The 25,226-nt window shown below is 41.6% G+C and overlaps 1 protein-coding gene across 1 annotated transcript in view; it reads left to right on the forward strand.

Annotated features, from left to right (window-relative positions):
• LOC138203044 (arf-GAP with coiled-coil, ANK repeat and PH domain-containing protein 3-like) overlaps window positions 1–25,226 on the forward strand; it is a 51,035-nt gene that overhangs the window by 9,372 nt on the left and 16,437 nt on the right. Inside the window, exons 2-8 of the mRNA XM_069157566.1 lie at window positions 15,562–15,619; window positions 19,079–19,198; window positions 20,234–20,287; window positions 24,061–24,119; window positions 24,520–24,703; window positions 24,908–24,952; window positions 25,125–25,220. Coding sequence (XP_069013667.1) covers window positions 15,562–15,619; window positions 19,079–19,198; window positions 20,234–20,287; window positions 24,061–24,119; window positions 24,520–24,703; window positions 24,908–24,952; window positions 25,125–25,220 — 616 coding nt within the window. The remainder of the gene's footprint in view (window positions 1–15,561; window positions 15,620–19,078; window positions 19,199–20,233; window positions 20,288–24,060; window positions 24,120–24,519; window positions 24,704–24,907; window positions 24,953–25,124; window positions 25,221–25,226) is intronic.

Genomic DNA, 25,226 nt, shown 5'->3' on the forward strand with positions numbered 1-25,226 from the left:
AAATGAAACGCCATGTTTGAACTGTGGAGAGTTCGCTGCCCAGGAAGTCGTTAAATCACACAAAGAGGGACAACAGTGAGAACAGCCGGTGTGTAATACATGGAATTCATCTGTGGAGGCCAGACGTCAGCGCTGGCTGCCACACATTGCGGGATGCATGGATAAAGCCTCAAGACATTAGTACACTGTGTGTGTATGCACACATGCATAAAGCCGTAAACCATGAGGCAGCATGTGTGTGTTTGCACACATTAAAGCTTGGCATGCAGACTGGTGTGCAGCATATGGTGACATAGTGTGACATGACCAGTTATAAGGTCATAGTCTGCAGGGTCAAAGGGTCAATCAGGTTTCACACACTGCAAATCAAAGGGCGCCAGAAGGGAACATGGTGTCCCCAAACTGCTTGATACATAAAATAATTGGTCCCACAACATTGAGGTTTTCTATCCGAAGAAACAGAACTTTCAACTCCGCAGTGGCTTTCTGTTTGTTTTGGATGTTTCATACACAATTTTGCACTTTTTTATACAACCCATTTGAAAGACCAGTAAATGAGCTCTCCTCCCAAAGCGTTTCCCGGTCGGGGAAAACCATTTGAGAACTAAACTCTTCCGTGAAATATCAACGGTAGTCCTCAGTGTTTACATCCTGCTCAGGAGACTCATGTCAAAACTTGTGTTTTAGGACGAGTCTGTTCCACCAGACTGTCTATCAGACACACACACACACACACACACACACACACACACACACACACACACACACACACACACACACACACACACACACACACACACACACACACACATATTCTCCTGTTGTTTATCTCTGTATAATTCCAGATCATAGCTCATAGTGAAAGAAATCCCTGCCTCTGACGTTGGTATGACTAATAGTTGTGTTCCTGTAAAAAGACATATTTAAGCCACAAGTGGATATTTGTCATCTGCACACAATGTGGGAATTATCCGGTGTCGCTGAGCCCCGCTTGCCTTCAAAAAACAACCCAACTGGTTTAACCACATGGCAGAGAAAAGACAGGAAGAAAGAGCGAGAGGTCTTTTGTGTCTGCTCTCAGATCTTTCACTGCACCAGTCAGTCACACACTTTTGTCACATACAGGTTTGCTGTCCTGTTTATTTTAGCCGTCTTTCTGGTCTCTGTGCTTTTTCCCATCTGCATGCTTTATTACTAATGTGGATGTGGGGTGGATATCAATCAATGTCAGGGCTGCAGCAGCCGGGCGGATTGAGTTTCAGTCAATTACCTGAGTCTGTTTGTCTGTTTTCGAGCTGGATGTAGTGAGAAGACCGCAGGAAGCGATGGTGGTGTGTTCTGCATGGATGATAGACGACTCACAGGACAGAGGAGATCACTGATGGACAGATGTTTGTGGGAGACGGGGAGGGAGAGAAAGATGAGCTGATTGGAGAGATGAATGGACTCGGAGGAGGTGTCGACCACCAGAGGAAGGAGGACAGAGAAAGGGAGAAGGCTTAATGGTCTCCATCGTTACTGTAGCGCGTTGCCCTGGTAACGCGCCTGACATTTCATACATTAATACACTGCATGTGTCATGAGATGAGGCACACTGTGGGCTGGACACGCATTTAAGCATGAATGCAAACACACATTGCTGATAACATTTCCCCTGAAAAATGTCACGAAGACACAGAGGACGGAGCTGAAGTCCAGTCGAAGCAGCAGACAGCTGTCTTGTCGAGTGGCGGCCGCTGCTCGGACGCAGCTACCCTGGGGTGACAAATGAAATAGTCATGCGGCTCGCTCTGGCTCACGGCCGTCTCATGCAAACAAGGAGAAGAAATAGTGTGTGTGTGTGTGTGTGTGTGTGTGTGTGTGTGTGTGTGTGTGTGTGTGTGCCTCTCGCTGCCTCACATCTGGGATCCACTGGAGCAGCTGGTTCAGATTTGGTCTAACTTTCTCTGCCTTTGTTTTAGTTCTGCTCGCTTGGTTTCTCCAACTGTAGTTTTCCTTTACATCCTTTTTTTTTATTTTCAGCTTAAATATGCGGTTTGTTCCTCCTGTTTACTCGCATGCCTTCCTCAGATTTTTCTGCATCTCTCTCTTCCTCCACCCACGTTCCGGTTGCCTCGGGCAGTACGTGACACCGTATGAAGGAAGCTGAACCTGTTTGCGTCAGACTTTTGGACCATTGACATTAACTTCCGTTTTTTTTCCGTAAACACCACCGTTCACCGGCTTGTTTAAGCTTTTTGGATTCGTTACATTTTCTCAGTTCTTCCTGTATAATTTCAGCTGCAGTGCGTTGAGACATACATCGTTGATCAGTCTCTCGCAGGTTGTTGACACAGGCTTGTCGTGTGTTTGGCAGCCCACCAGTCGTTGAATCGAAACAGGGCTGAAACCACAAGTGTGATTGACAAGCCAATCTCCTACAGAGACACGAGAGGAGACGGGAGCACTGATTGCTCTCTTAGAAACCAATGGATTCCACTTTCACGTTTCCCTCCTTTACATTTTTCCGGCTGCATCCCTGCCTCACATCTCCGTGGAATTCCTTGTAACCAAATGAAAACATTCCCATCTGCCGTGTCAGCAGTCCCACACTTTCTTGGATCCATCATTCCCACCCCCACAAAGTCACACACACACACACACACACACACACACACACACACACACACACACACACACACACACACACACACACTTTCACGTGGAGAGTGCTTCCTTCCATTTGTTCGATGGATTGCATACGAGTGGAAAAAAAATCAGAACAGCTGAACCACAGTCACCGGCCAATAATGGACAATATGTCTCAGAGCAGGAAGGAAGGATGACCATGTTATATATACCATAGCTTTGGTATGTGGGTCTAGAGATATGGGGGGAATTAAAGTGTGTGTATGTGTGTATGTGTGTGTGTTTGTGTGTGTGTGTGTGTGTGTGTGTGTGTGTGTGTGTGTGTGTGTGTGTTCGCACACATGTTATTGTAGAGCAGACAGATGTAGCTAGCTGAACAGGGAGGTTCTGTAAGAGAGATTTTGGCCGGAGAGGAGGGAGCTTAAGGCTGAACTCTGTATGAAACAAGCATTAACCAGAAGTTTCATGGTGACTGCAACCTGCGGTGTACTTTGGACAAGAGAGCAATAAACCTGATCAGAGACGGGGCTGTCAAGGCTCCATTTTCACTGCTGGAAAGCACATTAACTCCCGCCGGTTTTGAAACTGCATCGCATTGTAAAAGTGGCATAATTTGAACTCTTTGAGAATGAACTGTGCATTCGATGAACTTTGAAGTGAAGGCCAGTAACTGAGGCCAGTGCAGCTGCTTGACGATTTCCATCCATAATATTATATATAATAACTCTTTAGTAGATGACAGATTCTCCTCGTTGACATGTTATCATTATTTAAAACCAATAGTTAAGTAGTTGTTGCACATTTACGATTTACATGTTTCCGATGATAGGTCGTAGGTCAGATATTTGCATGCAGAATTTGCTTATCATCTCCTTTAGGCCATCTTTTACCAACTCAAAATGTTCCCACACTTTGGTTGATCTCCACGCCCGAAACAGTCTAATACCTTCAATGTTAACGTCTCTGACAAGAAGCAGCTCCTGAATAGAGTTTGAGGAAGTGTTGACGGACGGACAGAAAACCTGATTCATTGAACCAGATTATTTCACTGAGCCGGTCAAATCGGGTGGCAACAGAAAATTAGTCAATCTTTGTTTTCTTGTTTTTTTCTTTCATCATTTGTTCCACTTTGCAAATACATAGCCTAACCTACACACCTACATACCACATTTGTTCTCTGGTGTTTGAACAGTTCAGTCTCTTATTCCTGTGCAGGAGGTACCGTGACAATGACTGAAAACACGGAAGGATTTTTGTTTTCCGTGACTTGCAGACAAACAGCTACGATCAAGTATTTTCAAGGTTTTGATTAACATCATGTGGACATTCTGTTTAAATAATTACTGCTGGTTCACAAAATAAGATATCTCGTCACATTTTAAGTGATTTTAAGTGTGTTGTAAATATGTTGGATAACAGTAACATTACAGAGGACTTTAGCTGATGATGTATAACTGTAAATTCAAAGGAACTTTTCTGAAAATGATCATATAATTTGTTAAATATTATAAGGAGAATAGAGTATTCAGTTCCAGGTAATAAACTCTGATTACTCTCCAGTGTACCCTACAGTTTTGTGCATAATGTATCCAGAATATAAATTCTTTTCATTTCTTTTTCCTCTAAGGTTAGAATATGAAAAACTTATCTTCCAGTAATAAATGAAGACTCACTTGGCTTTTAGTTGATGTATTAGTTCCAAGATCTGAGTAGTTAACTCGAGGAAATCTTGTGTAAGATTAACATCTGTTAATAAAATCAGTGCAGGAAACTCAATTTATCAGCTGTCTCTGTTTACCTCATCGTTACCACCATATTAAAACGTTATATTTATTAAACTCCCAAGGAAATTATAAAGAAATTACAAGACCTGTAAAGTATGATTGATATTTAAGATCATTCCATCTCTCATTGCTTTATAAGCTCAACACGACACGGTGCATAACTTCATACATCTCCCATACCCGGGCTCTCTGTCCCTCTTTCTTTGTTTCTCTAGCTGTCTCACTGTGTGGGGGGTCTTGCGTAAGACCACCCCATGTGTTAATGTAAACCCTGTCTCTCCGTTCTTTCTCAACCTCCGGACTTTCCTTCCATTTTATATCCAGTTACACCTCTTTCCCACAACAACAGCAGCACTCACCCCATGTAATCATTACTACAGAAATCATGTTACATGTTGAAACACGAGTGTTTGATATCCATCACAGTCTGACTCAGAAAACTAGTTCAGTTTTGGAATTGAAAAACTGGTCAAATAATCCAGTGGTTCTGCTGTCACTGCATCGTTAATCCATCTTTCAGAGGTAACGGATTTACTCTGCAGTGAACGCATCGCCCAATCAGGCCAGCACAAACTGGACATTCACAATTACAGTGATGCAAAGCGTTCAGTAGATGTATAAATGTTTATCCCAAACTAAATTTGTCTGGTCTGTGAGCTCACATTGTCTGCATGGCTTCTTCAGCGGATTCCATTTGCTTCCTTCCTTACATCACACACACAGACACAAACACACACACACACACACACTCAAAATAAGAGACTGTTTGTCTGTGTCTGAGAGAGAGGGAGTGATTTATTTAACAGCCATTTATTTAGAATTGTGTCTGTGTGACTTTAAAACATGTGCTGATGGGTCATTAGTCATTAAGGGTTTTGAGAAAGATGGGAATTGATTGATTGGAAAATCGAGAATATTTTGCTGACAAAATCAAAAAGACGAAGGTCATCTGTGTTTGCTGAGTGAAATAAGATGTTCATGAACCGCTTACGTAAACTTAAGAAAAGACTGATTTCCAGTCGTTTCACAGTCAAACTGTCTGGAAGTTCACATTAATGATAAGATGTCCTTCCAGCCAAACATTAATGTGTGTTGACGTGCACGGAATAGCTGCAACTGGTCGAACTCTACTGTAATAAAAACAATTCATCAGTTAGATTCACTTTTAATAGGAGCTCATTTTGTATTTTCTAAGCCGTACCTCCCAGTTCAAGCAGACTGGAGCATATCCCAGCATGCATTGATTAAAAAGCAGAACACATCCTGAACCGGCGGCCTTTAAACTGAAGTGACTTTTCATGAATGTAGACAAAATGCAAGCAGGTGTCGTCTGCACTGCTTTCCACCGTGTGCAGAGATTAACCAATAGTAACAACATAAAGCTGAAGGAAGAACTTTAAAATGTTATGTTTTCCATAAAAAAAAAAACCCACAAACCTAGCTGTCTTTGTCAATGGCTTTGTTGTATATTTGGGCACAGTACATTAGGATACCACAGCCAAAGCTGGAAAACCAAAACCAGACCTCAGGGCCCTTTTTTGGCCGAGATCGGATCGATTTGCGTGAGTGAGATATACATGATCGGACGATTACTGCCAACCTTCACCGAGTGTTTGGCATTGACGGACAACTCTTAGACAGATACAAGTGTAAATCTGTGGTTGTTTCCTCCTTGGCAGGTCTGACTGTGGTGTCAGCAGGAGGCTTATTCCGCTGATGTTTGGTCAGCGCTGCCAAAGACAACAGGAGGGGAAGCGGGCTGTTGTGCAAAGCTTCACTTCTTTCTTCTGGCGCACAGCTGGTTCAAGGCAGCATCTCGTCACTCTCTCTCACAAATGTGGACATTAAAGTACACACATACACACACACACACACACACACACACACACACACATAAATAAACACCTTAATTTAGAGCTTATATCTGCTCCTGTGGGTCAGTGTGGGAAGAGAGATCTGATCAAATATTAAAACACACGGTCACACTGCTTTACCTTACAGCTCTCTTACCAAGCCATCTGTATCCAGTGTGACAAACCCCAACATCTTGCTTGAAGGACTTCCTGGATGAGGAACGTTTCTTGGCGGGAATGTGCTGAACCAGCTTTGAATCAGTCTGGAAACCAAAATCTCACATGTTGCTGTCTGATTACATTTATGTAAAAAAAACAAAAACACTTCAACCACAACATCTTGATGTTTGAATGTTGTCAAGATCTATTTATATTGAGAGAGTCAAGACAATAATATTGATTGATGAACTTAACATGAACATATCAGATATCCTGCAGTCACCATGTGGGATCAGATTTCTCACAATTGTGTGTGTGTGTGTGTGTGTGTGTGTGTGTGTGTGTGTGTGTGTGTGTGTGTGTGTGTGTGTGTGTTTGTGTGTGTGTGTGTGTGTGCATGTGCTTAAGTGTGCTAATACAGTATATAGTGTATTTGTATTGGCCTATCCAAACATGCCTGTTAGCACGTGTGTGTTTCGGAGGTGAAACAAAAGGCGACTCTTATCTATGCGAGACATTCTTCCAGACAGAAGTCATACTCTGTGCTGTGGAACAGAAACAGTGGCTCCTTGTTGCTTCGTAAAGCCAAAAGAATGCAGATTAATCTCACCTGTAACCCATCTGTATCAGTTCGTTAATATCTCTATTGTGTCCTCTTCAATCAGACACGAGCCACTTGCGGAGTGATTCGGAACAAGTGGTGAAGACTCTGATTCTCTTTTGACAGGTGTATAAGGGATAGTTTCCCACTTCCTGTATATTTAATAACGCACGTTTTAACGGCTGCTTTACAAAATTGAATCTAAAATGTTCTGTGTATTTCTGTGAAGTTGGCGGCTAACTCTTCTTGTTGTTTTCCGTGAGGACTATTCCTCGCTGCTATCTTAATGTACTGTGTCCTGAAAATGGTGTTTTGGTGGAAAGAAAAAGGGCTGAAACATCCTCGAGGACAACGTGCACTTTCATTCTGGTTTTACTTTCTCTTTCTGGCTCTCTGCTCCAGGCATGTAGGGGTTGTGATACATAGCTCGGTTAGTCATCATAGCATCATACCTTCTGTTGTTGCTGTAGAGTCATCGCTGTATGGTGAGAATACCGAGTATGTTTTCCAGTAGAAAACTGTGGCTTAAGCAACAGAAGGCTAATAATTACTGTGAAATGTTCCATTTGAGTTCATACACCAGGATGATAGTTTTCATACATGGGAGAACTGATTTTTGCAAAACGCAGCGTAACATCAGTTCAAGGCTTCTACTTGAGCCGATGCTGGCAGAACTGTATACTGATACTGTTCCCTGATAGGAGCACCAGCCTCACTGAACTGCTTGTTCTCTTTCCACATTGACTCATAGGGAGCCACTATATCCACCGAACACAGTTTTTTGTCTATCTGAGACAAAAAAGCCTTTCTGACTGGTGCTTTTCCTTCATTCAGTCCCTCCCAGACAAATACACAGACGGCTGATGTAAATATGTAGCTGGGCTCTTGACAGAAGACCCAAGTTATAAGCAGGTCATCGCTGTGTGTCCAAAACCTTCTTTATTATTTGATGCACTGGAAAGGAAAGACGTGTCTTATATTGACTTCCAGTGTTCTCTGTCCTTCCTCCCCATCAGCTGGCTCAGGATGGAATGGATGCATAGCGGACAGAAGCAAAAGAGTCCTGGGAACAAAGTGCTTTTACACCACGGGGGTCTTCCTCCTCCTCTGCGTTTCTCATGCGAGCTGCATCTGCGTGTGGGTCAGCCGCTGCTTTACACCCCACTGGGAGGTCAGCGAGGGTTAAAGAGTTTGGAGATTTGGATGAGCTTGCAGACCTACTTTTGCTTTTGTCCTTTTTGGCTTCCTGCTGATTTAAGTCTGTGGTGGGAGCTCTGCTGTGTCTCCTCATGTTTGGCTGAATTGTGCCATCAGAGTTTCTCAAATTTAAATCACAAACTCCATATGGCGGGTTGTGCCTTGCTTGCATGGAAAAGACACAGAGGGTGTCGTAATCGGTGGTTGATTGGAGTCATAGATGTGCTGTGTTCCAACCATTTGTTTAACCCTGTAATTTGACTGAATGTGGGTAGTGAGTCGGCGAAAGCACATTCCTCCGCATGTGAGTGGAACGTGATCAAACTTGCACTTGAGCCCTAAATGGTTCAACACCGAAACGCTCAACTGTGTCCACGCTACAACTCCCCTCTGCTGGGACGGGGGACGCCAGCCTGTGTGGGCTTTACGTACGTGGTCTTTTGGCAAATTTAAAGCCTGTTGGGAGGAGTATATGTGCTGTGAGCAGGTTTGTTTCCATGACAGGTAGCTTACCTGGATGGCCTGTCATCAAGGTGTAGTTTCATGTTTTCTTTCACTCCTTTTACTGAAATATTAGCAAACTATCTTTCGACAATATACACTGAATGTTGGAGTAAATGTGCATAAATTTGTCACTACAAATGTGAGCATCAGGAGGAGCAAGAGAGATGAGCTTTGTGTGATACTTTTAAGACCCTGTTTCTTTCTGACAGGTTTAAGATTTTCTAGAAAGATTTAGTGTCACTTGATGATGTAACTCAGGTTGCATTTCTCTCCGTCAGCTGAGTGGCTTCCTGTGGAGGGCAGTTGCCGAGTTTTCCCTGTTTTACCCTCTGCCCTCCTCTCTTGGCAGGAAAGGGGAGAAAAATGTTGTATTTTCCAAGAAAACGCAGTTCCACCTGGCTGGAGTTGCGGTTACAATACATTAGAGAAAAATGATTTCTGTCTGCCTGCCTCACACTCGCAGCACGAGAAGTTTTCCAGCACACTTCCTGTTGGCCTGCTGCTGGAATGCAGTCTGGAATGATATAATGACGTTTTCATATCCCAGAGAGCTTTGCCAGAAATATTTAGAAATGCATTGTGTTTATAGTGAGTGGTGTACAGAAGGGAGCAACGATAACAAAGATATATTATATTTGGGCAAATATTCAGTTTTAGTGAGGCCAGCAGGCAGGTGGTCTGACAGCTGGTGGGAAGCAGAGAAACTGCATCTTCTCTCTCAGAGCGAGTTTCTGCTGCTGCTTTGTCTAATTATGTTGCTACACAGACAGATATGCAGGCGAACAGTGAATTGGACACTGCATCACTGGGATTTTATCACTGTTTATTAACCACTGCTCATAAGATCCTATAAGAATTTGTAATTTTTCACCGATGCCCAATTAAAAAAAAAAAAAAAGGTTAAATCATATACTAGTGATAAAATATTAATGGATGACATGGTGTGAAAACCAAATTTGATTAAAGAAACTACACTCACTGTTTCTTATTTTAAAGGAGGATTGTGACATTTTGGGAAACACCTCCACCACCACTTGTGAAATTAACTAATTTAGATGTTATATCTCATTTCTTTAAGCCATAAACTACTGAGTTGAAACATCAAGTTGTGTTTAAATAGGGGCTTATGTGAGGGCATCTCCTCTGCTCTCCTACAAAGATGACAGAGCAGGCTAGCTGTTAGATTAGAACGGTATCCGTCTTTTCATCTAACTGTTGCTAAAAGGGCATTAAAACACATTTCCAAAACTGTTGAATTATTCCCAATTTAATCTTGAAAGAATAGTTCATCCAGATATATCTGTAAGGCTGCTGCAGTTGTGATGAATATCTCTGGATGACCACGTTACTTTGTCTCAGTCAGCTCACTGGATCATAATCGTGCTGAACCGAGGCTCTGGGATAAGGGTTGTCCTTTTTGTCCACATCATGTTTGGTCTCTTTGTCTCATCAGCCATCGGCGCAGTCAAATGTTTTTTCAGGGAATGAGTGTGATGTTTGTTGTGTGTTGGGAGGTGGGGGGATTTAAGGGGAGGCAGTGAAGGCATCTTTGTTCTCCACACATAAGATACTAGTGTTTGGCTCGGCTTGTTATTGGTGTGAAAAGGCAGTCTGTTTAGGCAAGTGTGTGTTTTATTTGTGTGTGAGGATCATTTACTGGAGCCTCTTTTAATTGAGTCTGAGCACGAGTGTGAGTAGTTCGCGGCAGGGAGTCTTGGATCACATGGGGTTTTTGTTAAATGAGTGACTGCACAGATCTTTAAACATGAAAACAGTTGAGTTTATACATAAATATGCAGCATGTTCAGTTTATTTCTGCTTCATCCTCTTATGCGCAAGCTCCTTCTTTCAAACAAAAGAAACAGACACTATCATCAGCTTTGTGCCATCAGCAAATGAAGGCGTCAGACAGACAGACAGACTGGAGGCAGACAGACAAATAGTCAGATGGACAGAAGGAGCCGTACACAAATGAAACAAAGAGAGAAAGGGGAAAGGGGAATGTGAAGGACTTTTACCCTGTGACATTGAATAGTTTGACAATACAACGTAGAAGACCAGTGTTATAACGTTTGACATGATTAAAACTGTTTTTTTTTTAACAGTAACCGGATAAATGTGGTTTGGGATAGAAGAACAAAGAAACGAAGGCTGGGCTGCAGTTACTGTCCCCACCCAAAAAACACCTGCGCTTGCTCAGCATCAACAGACAAAGAAAATGATCCATTTAAACAAATAACATCATCTGCAAACACTGTGAAGTATTTCATGTTGTCTCGCTTTGTCTTTAAATAAATCTTTTGCAGGTAATTGTAGAATAAAAATAACAAAACCTACAAATAAATAGAACTAAAAATATATTATAAAGCCTCAGACAAAAACAAACTCAGACTTAAATAAGAGAAAATTGGCTTGTTATGATGGATGTTTGTCGGACTGACCACAGAGTCTTTGTAGCTTTTAGGGGATCAGCATGCTATACTCAAGGGCATTTTGCCTGCAGCAACGGGCACTGCAGATGCACCACAAGCCACATTTACAGCCATAATAGCTCACCACTGTAACACACCAGCTTGTCAGTGACGAAGATTGTATCGGCAGGTTGATGTTGTTTCTCGGGAGAAAAAGAGGCTCACATCAATGGAGAATGTGCATATTAGAAAGGAAAGAGCCTGAGAGGAGTGACGGGGAGATGCACAGGGACAGACACATCAGACAAAGAGGAAATTGGTCAGTAAAAAAAGCGTGAGTAATGCTGATGCCTGTTGCCATGGTGATTAGGGTCAATGAATGGTTGCCATGGAGCCCGCTACTTGGAATTCTGGGAGGAGATAATTTGATGTGTTCGTATGTCTGCGTGCAGTCTGAACTTGTGGGTGGAGGATAATAGGAACATATATGCATTATGAATGAGTGTAAAATTGGAACCTGTGTGTAAACATAATAGATGGAATAACAACGCATGCTACGACAAGCCATGACAAATCCAACTCCTTAGACATCTAACTTTTACATTATTCTTCAATATACTGAAACAATATCGAGATAACGTGTTGCAAAGGACCACTGCAACTCTTTAAGATTTAACATTTTACACCACATTAGACCAAAGTGATCAGCTGTTTGTGTGTGTAAAGGGGACGATTAATTCAGAAACCTTTCAATCTCTATAAGGTTGAAGTTTGGAGCTCAAGTGCTCTATTTTCTGTATGAATATGTTTTAATATGACTCATACAGTAGTTTTTATGGTGCTCCATGCCATGATGTGGTGACATGGATGACATGGAGTAGAACAAGGTTTTTAACTTTTTAGTACCTAATATTCCTAAAATTGTTGATCATGGTATGCATAATTTTATTGTGATATATGATCATATAGTAAAATTTCTGCAATATCAATTGAGACACTGTTAATGGAGGAACAAGCCAGGCAGGAATGTCTGTTTTTACTTAATCCAGTGAAAAAGTGAAGTGAAGTGAAAAATATGATCCTTAAATTAAATTGATGCTAAAATCATATAAAATCCAGTGTATTGTTCACTGATAACCTCAATAAAATATTAAAGGGACGGCTACCACAATATAAAGATTATGTCATGAACTCTGACAGTGGACAAATTGCATTATCTATACTATATGTGCCATGTCTGACATGTCTATCTCCAGTGATGTCACGGTAATTTATGTATAATGAGATCATGAAGGCTGAGCACAATTAAATATGCATGTTATTACAACAGTAAAGCATGCAGGATGATCTTTTTAAGTAAAAGGCATGAAATTGTTGTTTTAGAAAAATGTTCCAGCTGTCAGCAAACACTTTCTCACGACGCAGTAAGAGGCTGATAACTTATTCATCCACAACAATAACTTAAATTCCTCCTTTTGTGAACGGGACTGAGCATGTTTTACACCCGAATGTGGCTTTTGTCCGGGCAAGCGAAGAGTTTTTTTGATATAACCATGTAGTTAGTAGGTTTCTGGGTCAGTGTGTGTGTGTGTGTGTGTGTGTGTGTGTGTGTGTGTGTGTGTGTGTGTGTGTGTGTGTGTGTGTGTGTGTGTGTGTTTCTCTGAACTATCATATTTTAGTTGTGATTCATTTCTGACTGTCTGTCTTTGTGTGTGCATAATGTGTCTGTGCATTTGTGTGTGTGCGAGCACTAAGTCTGTAATCACAGACATCTCATTCATTTGTTTACTATTGTGTGTGTGTGTGTGTGTGTGTGTGTGTGTGTGTGTGTGTGTGTGTGTGTGTGTGTGTGTGCGCGCGTGCGCGTGTGCACACGAGACAGTGGATTTGCTTCCCATCCACCTGATGTCAGTAGAAAAATTAGGTCATTGCCCATCACAGCCTCACTTGCTGCTTCTGTTTGGAAATAATACCAAATTAAAAACAAACAAAAAAAGTAAATTCTACAACAAACTGTTGATGACAGAGATTTATCATGTAAAATATTTATAATTTCAATATTCAAAAACACCCGTCACTCAAACACACAGAAATGGATGCTTTTAGGGTCAGTGGCTCAGATAAGGAAGTAGAACAGGTTGACCTTAAATGAAGACTCATCCAGGACACATGCACACACACACTTAGATGCCCTGTTGGATTTAATATGATGCTGCAATTCTGTTTAAAAGCACTTGTAGCTTGTTCTCTGCTGCTCCGGTCCTCTTGTTTAACAGGTTAATATTTCGGATCTTACTCAGCGTAATTATATGTTTGTTTTACTTAAGGCACACAATGTGTAACGCGTGTGTATCATGTCATTCCAGTGAATATCTTTGCTAATAGTGCATGTGAGTATTGCAGCCAATGGGTCTGGGCTCGTCTGGTATGAGGGAATTTGTTGTCTCCTCTGCTTCTGTCTCTCTGGTCCTCGAAGTGATGCTGATGTGGATGTGATGCCATGTGACACATTGAGTCTTTAAGACATGATGGGGGGGGGGGGGGGTTTCGATGTCCGTGTGTGTGTGTGTGTGTGTGTGTGTGTGTGTGTGTGTGTGTGTGTGTGTGTGTGTGTGTGTGTGTGTGTGTGTGTGTGCGCGCAGGGCAGGGTTGTATTTCGTATGACAGATATTTTGCAGCAACAAGCTACATAGACCTCTTTATGAAACATTAGTCCTCCCAACACTTCTGTTTTCCATCTCTCTCCCTGTGAAACAATAAAAATCCTCCGTCTTTGCGGACCACACACAAACACACGCCTGTTTGCTGTGTCAGTGTCACGTTGTGGAGGACAAAAGTTCAGTCTGTACAAACAGTGTGCGTTCGGTGCGAGGGAAAGAGGTGATGAGAGCAAGACAGACGCAAGTCAAGAATTAGCATCTCTCAGCATTGTTGAAAATCTGAGAAGCAGAAAGAAATTCTGGGAATGTTGTTCTCCGGAGCAGGTGCTAAAGCTGCTTGCTGACTTCTGCTAAACCCCCGCCACGCACACACACACACACACACACACACACACACACACACACACACACACACACACACACACACACACACACACACACACACCTCTGCAGCAGACACGCTAAGTTACAACTTTGTTGTTGCTCACAGTATATTTTGCTCCAACTCTGCACTTTCCCACCTCTCTGTGATGTGTGAGATCGTCTGTCAGGGTGTTTAAGAGTTGATGATGAGGGTGGAGTTGGAGATCGAATGATGAGATCATCATCTATCGAGGTTAATGGTTGACATGTTCCAGCACATGCAGGGTGTGATGCAGATTTTTGGCTGCATCAGGGCTCTTCAGCATGCTGTAGCTGATCTTAAGGACTGGATACAGGGAAATATGTTTATTTGTATTATGATATTCTGGGGTATTTTCATGCTTTTCTTTTACAGAAATCCTGTCGATCCTAATGTGCGGATTTTTTTTTTTGGGTGGATTTGGAGGCGTGTGAAAGAAATAAGAACAAAAAATGAATATAGTAAGAATTGAAGGACAGCCTCTGTGGCCCACTATGAGGAGTAGCCGTAGGACATGACCCTGTCAATGTGGTCATGGGTGTGTCTGTGCAAGCGTACTTGCACTTAATGGAGGAAGACCCCAAGGGGAAGGGCAGGAAAGGCTCCTAGCCCTCCCAAACCACCTGACACTCACCCTGCTAAGGGCCATTAAGTCCCATTATCTTCATATTTAGTGAGCATTTAACTAAAGAATCAAATAAAACTAATTTGAGATTGCGTTATTTTATTTTGACATTGCTGTTTATTCAATGCTCAACTGCTGAATTGCCAGATATGAGAAACCTTCTGTGTTGCTGCTGCCTCTTTTATCAGCTCGCCTTATGGATATTAAGTGCCGGCCTCCTGCATGATGTCATTTATTGATTTTAAGGCTCGGCCGTGGCCACTAATCTTCCAGACTGATGCCTTTGTCAATCGAGTCCTCAGGATTAATGCTTGAATCTGTGAGTCTGCGATGTGCGGTGACTGATTACAGCGTAATTTGCAGTAGAGTGAAATACAGACAATGTAAATTCTACAATTTTTCAGCTCATGAATACACAGAAGTAAGAGTACATTATAAAACATAATGGCTTTACACTGTCAGTTTGGTACTTTCACTTTCTGCTTTCTGTTTCTCTAAGTTGTCACAGACACAATTCTTTAAAACTTTTCAATGACATAAATTCTGGTAATTTCTTTTTAGTTTGCGTTGATATTGTGGCTTACCACGAATCAAAAAATCTTTACAAAACAAGAGTTTGAATCTTGTTCTGACTGTGACTAATGTTTTTCTGCTTAATATGTGGTTCCTCTTCTCGGAAATGGCATTACTGAGGATCAGATCTGATTAAGTGTCTGGCTTTGTGTTCTCTCTGCAGGGCTGGTATCGACGATGTGGAGACAGATGTGGTGGAAATTGAAGCGAAGCTTGACAAGGTACGGCCCATGCTAGTATGGTATTTCTATAGACTGTGCTGCTCATTAAAATATCAAATCTATGAAGTTTTTCTACCATAATGTTTCTGTGAAAAATCCTACATAAACATGTACAGTGTGTAGGCATTATACTGCTCATTGTTAGAGCACTTAAAAGGAGGAAACTGGATTGGATTTATATTATTTGAATGCAAAATGGCACCAGATGTGGGATGTTGAGGTTGTCTATAAACAGTACTTTCTTTAGACACATTACAGTGAGCCGTCTGTTTGTCTCTCTCTCGCTGACTGTATTTCTTTATTTATTTCTCTGTCTGTCTGTTATCGTCTCACTCTAAATGTCAAGGCTATTTAAACCAGGAAAGCTATTAAATAGGTTCACACTGTGCAGGCACACACACACACACACACACACACACACACACACACACACACACACACACACACATATATATATGTGGATGTCGCTACACAGCAAGCATGCTGAACAAACGCTGATTAATGTCACAGAGGCACCTTTATAATCTGTTGTAAGGAAGCTTCACACAGCGCAGTCTGTTATCATGTGATGTTTTTTCCTTTCTGCTAGCAATACAGCAACAACTTGTTAGTGCTTGCTAGACATTGAAGAAGCAGTTTACAGTTTAATTTCCTGGAAACACCATATTTCAAAAAGTGTATCTGCTTTAAAGGCCAATGTACTTGGATTATTTTCACAAAAGTAGCCACACTGACCAAAAAGAACGAGTCTTATTCATTTGTTGATGCATATATGACAGATTCATATTCATGTAAGCTTGCATAGTTTGGGGAGTTTGTCTTAGGTCTATAGAGCCAGTGGGACAGTGGGAAATAAAGGGTTTTAAATAAGTTAAAGATAAATGGGATGATTGGAGAAAAATGTCTTTGCTGTATCATTGTTACATCTTATTAGATATGAAGACAGCTCTGTGTGTGTGTGTGTGTGTGTGTGTGTGTGTGTGTGTGTGTGTGTGTGTGTGTGTGTGTGTGTGTGTGTGTGTGTGTGTGTGTGACTGTCTCCAGGGAGTGCGCTGAGGTAATACCTCTTCACATAAACTAATAGACTTCTAAGTCAGAGAGAATTTAATGGAAGAGACACTGTTAATGTGGTTAAGTGGTGAGAACGCCGTCTGTCTTCTATCTGAAGATGAATGTGAGAGCAGTCAAACTGTCCATCGTTAATATGACAGATAAACATCCTACAATGTGCACAACTAAGTCTGGTTGAATGTTGAAGTGGTCATTTGGATGATTATGAAATTTTTTTGATATTATAGTCTATCTCAGGTTTATTGTGGAGTCACATTGCCTCACTTTTAATATTTCAAATAAATATGCCCCCAACCTGTCACACATACACACACACAAAAAAACCTGATACACACATCTACGGATTATTCCTGCGTCAGGACACTCTGTTGAACTTTGAGCCCCATTTGAGAACCACTAAAACATGAGAAGGGTCGGAGGGGAGAGGTTTTCATCAGGGTGATTTGTTCTGCTCAGCAGTAGTCCTCCATCTGCTCTGTGGGGATGCTCTGACGATGCCCATCCGGAGAGCAATGACGGCTCCCAGAGGAGGATATTTACAAGATTGATGAGAGCTGTACCGTTCTGACAAGTGTGAAAACAACATGCTGTCCACTGTTACGGCTTACAAAGAAAGGTTTTTGCAGTACATTTTTGGAGATGCTTGTAAATCTCTTTTTTGTGACCCAAAAACTATCCAAAAAAATAAAAGTATAACTCATCAAAACTTCAAAATGTCAATTCTACACCTCACCGCCCCGCAGAGACTTTCCTTCACACTGTAATTGATTCGGTCGATTAGCACAGCGAGGTCTGTCATGTGGGACCAGATGTGGCATTTTGGCTTCAAGTGGACCCCTGTTGTTCTTCCAGCCCATTTATTATCAAATCCAGACACAGACACTGTGCCTCTAATGGCCCTGCTAGGCCCCAGGGGCTCAGACCAGCACAGGATGAGATCACATTTCCCATATCAGCCAATTTGTTGACATATATGTTGTCAGACCAGCCTGAGAGGAGCAGCAGCGTATCAGAAGCATATCTTCTCCGGATTCGTTACGGTGTCTCTCATGTACTCGTGAATGTAAACATATACACAACATGGTGTACTTCAGATGACTACTGCTATACATATAGGGTGTGCATGCTTTACATCTAACGAATGCAGCTTAGACATTTTAAACCGGCAGCTCATGTTCACGCTGTCGCAGTTTGTGCGGTTATCGGCCTGAAAAACTTAGTGCCAGCCGCCCAGTAAACCACACTCACATAGCGACAACCTTGGGAACTCCAGCACCAAATGAGATAATTAAAGGTTTACTGCACTCTCTCCTCTGCTTACCCCCCAAACCGTCACCAACACACACACACACACACACACACACACACACACACACACACACACACACACACACACACACACACACACACACGTTCTGATTCTGTGGTACACACAGCTGCATTAGTGCAACGGTAATGAGAGTGTACCATTCTGCAGCTTATCATATTACCCGTAAAGTGAGGAAAGGGTAGTTCATGTGGTGCTCTAAAAGCACACATACCATCGCTGTGAGCTGTCTGCACCTGGTAATATACATTTACAATTATATGTTTACAATTAAGTTTCGCTCTCGTATGGCTGTGTCTGAAATCACAACATGTAGTATGTGCAGTTACTTTCTGCCCCTTTTTTTTTGACTACCCAAATTCTCTGTGTGAAATGTGCACTCGATAACTTTTTAATACAATGGTTATATCCGTGCTAATTTCCTCTATTTTAACATGTTTAAAAAAAATCTAAATGTAATCTAAAAATGTAGTTAATGTAAATTTGGCTTTATCTTGTTGTGGAGTCAAACGTAATAAGACGTTTTCCTGGAAATAATTCACTATACAGGTCTTAAGGCTCCTTAAGGCTCTAATGATGCCATGGCAACCACTTTGAAAACCACTGCGATATAATGTGATGCCATCAAAAATGTTTTTTGGGGGAAGAAATACTTCAATCATCTCAACGGAGGTAATTGATAAGTGTTTAAGTGTGTGATTTTTGGATGCAGCTATAATCAAAGCTGTAACATGTCCTTATGTTCCTCTATTCGTCTCATCCATTTGCAACTTTTAATTTGCACCTTTATTCGAATTCTTCACGAATACTCAGCGCTCATTAGGATTTCAGACACAGCAGCTTCAGTGAAGCTCTCACTGGCCTCGAAACAAAAATGAGGCTTATTCTAAATTTGAGTGTCCTCTCACATGTGACTAACAATTCTTCTCAGCTTTGCTTGATTTACATCATCACTGCAACTATTAATACCATTTGTGCATTTGTGTGAAACATGTGACTCTTTAAATAGACCGTGTTCTTGTTGGGCATTAAAAGTGATGTTGTTTAATGCATCCCTTTAGCTGGTGAAGCTTTGCAGTGGGATGATTGATGCCGGCAGGACCTACGTCAGCGCCAACAAGCTCTTTGTTAATGGCATCAAAGACCTGTCTCAGCAGTGCAAGAAAGAGGAGATGATATCGGTGAGTAAAAAACTGAGCTGAAATCTTCACATCCATGGAGGAATGTTTGAGGGTCAGCTTCTCCACAAATGACCACTCATCTATCTTTGCTGGGACATTCCAGCGATTCCCCACATGAATAGTAACAGTAAAGGCCGTGTAAACAATCATTTGCCGAGACACAGAGTCATCCAGCTGTTGTGAGCCTGAGAGAAGTTACCACATGCAGACAGGAGATGTTTGCGCTGACAGTTTATGTGGCAGCAAGCAGAGCGATTTGAAACCTGATTTATGGTTGGTTTTTTTAGGAAAACATTTGGACTGGATTTCCTGTCAGTGTGTGTGTCACCCTCGTAGCTTTGGGCTGCAGCATTCAGACATTATTCTTCCCAAATCAGGAACTATTGAAAATAGTTTTACACATAAAAAAAAGTGGATCTGAAACATATTTTGTTAGCAGTACAGACAGTCATACTGAGACAGTTCAGAAAATCTCATTATCTGTTCATTCCTTGACAGCACAGATCATTTTGCTTTGAAGCTATTGAATATTATAAAGGCCTCGTCACGCGGCACCAATTTTCAAAATCTGAGTAGAAAATCTCATCAGCCTCAATGAGACGATTACACACGCTTATACCACGATCTAATAATGCTGGTGATTGGCTGTCTAATATTACATGCAATTAAAACACTGGTACGCACAGAGACGAGACTCGTGTGTTGTATTTTGTGTGACAACAATGTGTGTCACATAGGCGTGAAATAATGTCAAGGACAGATCAATAGTGTGGCTCCATTTCATCAGGCTTAATGCCACTAATGTTATGAACCTGCTTTAAATGTGTAAATTTGCAAAACAGCTAAAAAGTAAAACTCAACATATGTAGTGTACTGTGTAGTGGAAGTTTTGTTTTGTTAAAATGGATTTTTCAAATTGTTATTGAACAAAGTTCAGAAACCGACGTCAAAGTCAAGGTGTCGGTTCTGGTATTGAAATAATGCCTCATTCATACAACTTACTGTGTGCATGTGTGTGTGTTGTCAACATCGCAGGAATGCCTTGAAAAGTGTGGAGAAAGCCTCCAGGAGATCGTCAACTACCACATGGTGAGACAGTTTTACACACACACACACACACACACACACACACACACACACACACACACACACACACACACACACACACACACACACACACACACACTCGCACATGCAGAGTTTTAGCCATAGGCGGGAGGTCGAGGTACAGTGGTGTTCAGACATGCCCAGGTCCTCCTGGCATGTTAACATCTTTTCGACATCCAGTCCCTCCTGGGTCCAGTATTACGTAACCCCCCCCTCACACACACACATACACACACACACACACATACATACATACATACTTGTGCGCACACACACACACACAGTAATGAACTGCGACATCGCTCTGTGATGCTGAGTCTGTCCACGCTGACCAGTAAACGTGTTTGTGCGTCTGATTCACCACATGTTTGACCAGATGTGTTGGGTAGCTTTAATGCACAAACATTCACTTATATACAAAGCACACACACAAACGCACATAATTTACCCGCATGATTCGAGTGACTTCTCCTCGTGACCAAGTGTGATTAAAAAATGTCCCACTCTTTGAGATGCTGATACAGGTTAGGGAAACCCAAAGGCAAATCTACGTTTGAAGAGATATTCTGACATTTTTAAAGATGAAACTCACACCACTGCTCTGGTCCTTTTTCCACAAATCTGCAAAGTTATCCCTTAAACACACTGTTGAGATGACTGATAGACAGAACAACCTTAAAATCCATAAAGCCATGCAGAAGGCTTGGCTAATAAATAGGTACATTTCATCTTTCTGCTCGACTACATCTTATGTTGGTGATTCTGTCCTGCCAGCTGTTGTGCAGTAGTTTTACTTTTGGCTGCAACTTTTATCTTCACCTTTTTTACACTGTGTTGTGCTTTGACATCACCAGATACTCTTCAACTTTTTTCACCCTGCCTTGTTTGGTTAAGTCTGATTTGCCAGTGCAGCATATTTTCCTCCTGCAGTTGCTTCCTTTTTTCTTTTCTTTTTTTTTTTTACATTTTATTGAGGTTTGTGGAGGTTTTTTTTAGTGCTGTGTAGTGTTTGGAGGGGGAGTGAATACCTTTATCTAAACAAACAGACAGAATGACCTTTACTTGAGTAGTTGACTGTTCGCTACATGAAGTTATCTGATGGATTCATAGGGAAGTAAATCGCATGTGGAACAATAAAAAAATAAAAAAAAACTGTTCTCCTCTCATATTCCTCATTTATCTGTTTTGTTCTTTTACTGTAATATTCACTCATGTATCTTCTTCTCTGACTGTTTCACTCCACTGACTTCAGGCCTGTTTAACCTTTTTATATCAAATCAAAGCGCAGTTTACCGTCTTTACCCTCTTATCCATTACACATACTCGCATGTTTGGTGTTTCCTGCTGTATTAGTTTTTGTTCTTATCATATAGACAACCATTTTTCCAGCTAAAGCAGTTTTTGGCTCATTGATGGACTAAATTATGTCTGCTTTTGTCACCACCTGTTTGTTTTCGTGTTTGCCCCTGTGCAGCCTCTTCATCCATCCTCGCTGTCCTTCTATTATCTTGCTCCCTCTTCACTTACCCTTCACCAGAGGTGTTCCAGTCCTTCACTCCAGCACCCAGGAATTACAATAATAGCTTGTCTGGCAGACAGTATGAGTGGAGGAAGGGAGGAAGGCGAAGGAAAGACATAGTGAAAGGAAATCTGTGTTCGACCACACACTGGTGCCTATTTTTGCAGCTTTTCAGCTCTTGTCAGACACGAAGGAAACAGAATCTCCCAGAAAAACATTGATAAGCAAACGCGTTTACTTTCAAAAGTACATAAATCCTCCCACACGTCTCTATGGATTAAGAATCGTAGTGGAGCTGAACAGATTTTTGTAAGAAAGCATTTTCTATACAGTGATGTTTATCTGGAAAAACAGCATGTTTGTTTGCTCTGCTGCCGTTTCCATGCCAGATAGATGCAGGAGAGCTGGCTGATGGGGCTTCTAGCAGACCTGAAGGATCTTTGACTTTAAGGACGAGTGCATTGGGAAATTGAGGGTAGACATCATGTTGGCTGGTTTGAGTCACGCCCATGGTACAATAATGAGGAGCAGGTTTGGATGGAGCATTTGTCCTGTGTCTATCTGATGGAACTAATAAAGACTGATTTTGGGGGATTTAATTCTATTCTGTGAAACTGGCAGATAAGTTACACCATTCCTCCATTTTGCACAAGACAAATTGTTCACAGTCCTGTGACAGATTTGGCCTAGTGAAATATAACCCAGGAAGAAAGTACACATCAGTTTTCCATCTTTCAGAATTGAAGCAAACCCTCTGGACGATGAGATGTGCGTTTCCAAAATACTTAAAAATAAAGTAAAGGGTAATACTTAATTTATTGGCCTCATGGGATATTTACTCACAATTTCTTTGAAATTAGGTTTAAGTTTCAGGGGGAAAAGAGAATGTTATTTAACCTGTAGACACATATTTTGAGTTCATTGAGTTGGGCGGAGTTTAAAACAGATTTATAGAGAAAAAAACAAACTGCTTGAAGATATTTATTCATCTTTCATTTGTTTTTGGAAAATGTATTCTACCCGTTTGTTGAAACACGTATTTGATTTTAATTTGTCATTGCCTTGTTTATTTGTAATTTAAAGCTTTTACACTGGTCTCTCAGTTGTGGTAACATACATGATATACAAAACAACATTACAGTGCAAGGTAGCAGCAACACAGGGCAGGACAACACAGCAGTGTAATTATTGTGTCATTAAGTGTAGCAATTAACCATGATTCATGTTTTTCTTTTAATCAGTGCTAGACATATGAAAAGCTACATTTCAACTATATTAAACTGAACTATGAACACAGCACAATAATAAATAAGTCATAATTTGTATAACAGTGACTACAGGTTCACAGAGGTGTAGGATGGAGTAAAGTGTAGGTAAATCATGAATGTTCACCTTAAGGAACATGTCTGAGGCCCAAACGTGGTCCACTGATGTCATCAGGCTCTGCAGGGACATCGTGTAGATGGAGGCATACACAGACTAAGCCTGTAATCCTTAATGTGTATGTTTAAAAACTAAGGGTTTCTATAGAACTTCTAATCCACAGGCAAAATGATTGTTGTGTGTGTGATTATGAAGATGCACAATCAAAGTGCATTTGTGTGTGTGTGTGTGTGTGTGTGTGTGTGTGTGTGTGTGTGTGTGTGTGTGTGTGTGTGTGTGCGCGTGCCTGCATGTTAAGACATTCCTGTTGTTCATGCAGACGGATAAATCAACGAGGCACCCTTGTTTTCTTAATAGAGATGGATGATCTGTTCACCAGCAGCGGCTGTGTTCATTTATATGTCAGAAATATAGAAACGGAGGCGAGATCCTTTTTTCCAGATGGAGAGAGGAGTTGCTCACGATGCACAAAAATGGTGGGAAAACACAGAGAAAGAGGAGGAGAGCTGAAAGGCAGGAGCGTGAGAGGAGAGAAAGGAGGAGTGGGAATCCCATGGTTACCAGGAAGAAGAATGTGGGATCCTATAAGGCTAAAAAAAAATCTGTTGAGGCAGCAGCTGAGAGTGTGCACATGTGTGTTTGTCCTCATCTCATCTTCCCTCTTCCGCCTGTGGCATCATCTGTCACAGTAATAATGTGAAAAGGTTCACATTGCCATCTAGTGGCGAGATGCAATAACAGCAGGTTTGCAGATTTGATCTCACAGCTGCAATCAGTCATTTAACTGCTGCACACTGTCTCATACAGTACGATATGCTAATGTTTCCGCCTCTCCTGCCTTCTCTGCCCACAGATTTTGTTTGACCAGGCTCAGAGGTCTATCAAACAGCAGCTTCACACCTTCATTAAAGAGTGAGTATCTCAGCACAGGTTTTTAAGGAGTCTTTTCCCACAGCTAAAAATAAAAGTATGTTTGGTCAACTGTAAGGTGTAATAAAATGGTGAAAATGGCCTTCCTCAGTGCAGTCGGCAGAAATTACACCAGTACATCAGGGCAATGTTTAAATTTGTAAATACTTTTCTTAAACATTCACATAATTTGCTGCATACCTGCGGCTGATGTGACTTTATATTTGAGATTTCTGTTTAGCGTCCTGATTGGTCTGTTCAGCATTTTTGTAACCAAGTGCAGAAAATTCCCAGCAATAACATGATTCAGGATTTTCAATCGAAGAGCCCTGAATGCTCCTGTGATCAGGTATAAATGGCATGACTTAAAAACTCTGTCCTTGTTTCGGGCTGCCTTCGCCAGGGACGTCCGGAAGTTCAAGGACACCAAGAAGCAGTTTGACCGAGTGCGTGAGGACATGGAGCTGGCCCAGGTGAAGAACGCACAGGCACCCAGGAACAAGGTGCACGAGGCGGAGGAGGCAGCACAGGCCCTCATCCTGAGCCGCAAAGCCTTCAGGCACCTGGCGCTGGATTACGTGCTGCAGGTAAAACACACACACCGACACAAATATGTTGACAGTGTTGTCCAGTAGGTGCCGCTGACACCCAACAGCTGCTGAGCTCATGACTCTATCCTCCTAAATGTAGAGGAGGGATTTTTTTTTTAAATTTTTTAAATGAATCACTCCTGTTAATCTCAATGATGCATCCTTAAAATGTAAAATTTGCTTTTCCTCTTTGTTTTTCAGATTAATGTGCTTCAGGCCAAGAAGAAGTTTGAAATCCTGGATGCAGTGAGTAACTCAGATTGATCTCTCTTTTTTTTTTTATTTATTTTTTTTTTTTTTAATAGTCATACATGATCTGTGTATGTGTGTGTATATCCCTCTGGAGTGTGTTTGGACGGGCGTCAGGAACACAGTTGTATCAGCGTTTTGTTTTCTCTCCTCTCCATGTCTCCTGCAGATGCTGTCCTTCATGCGAGCCCAGTATACTTTGTTCCAACAAGGATTTAACATTTTGGACGAGATCGACCCCTATATGAAAAAACTGGCTGCACAGGTGAGA

The sequence above is a fragment of the Embiotoca jacksoni genome, unplaced genomic scaffold (genome assembly GCF_022577435.1).
Source record: "Embiotoca jacksoni isolate LCO1_2020_lvr unplaced genomic scaffold, fEmbJac1.0.p SCAF_1, whole genome shotgun sequence".
Lineage (NCBI taxonomy): Eukaryota > Metazoa > Chordata > Actinopteri > Embiotocidae > Embiotoca > Embiotoca jacksoni.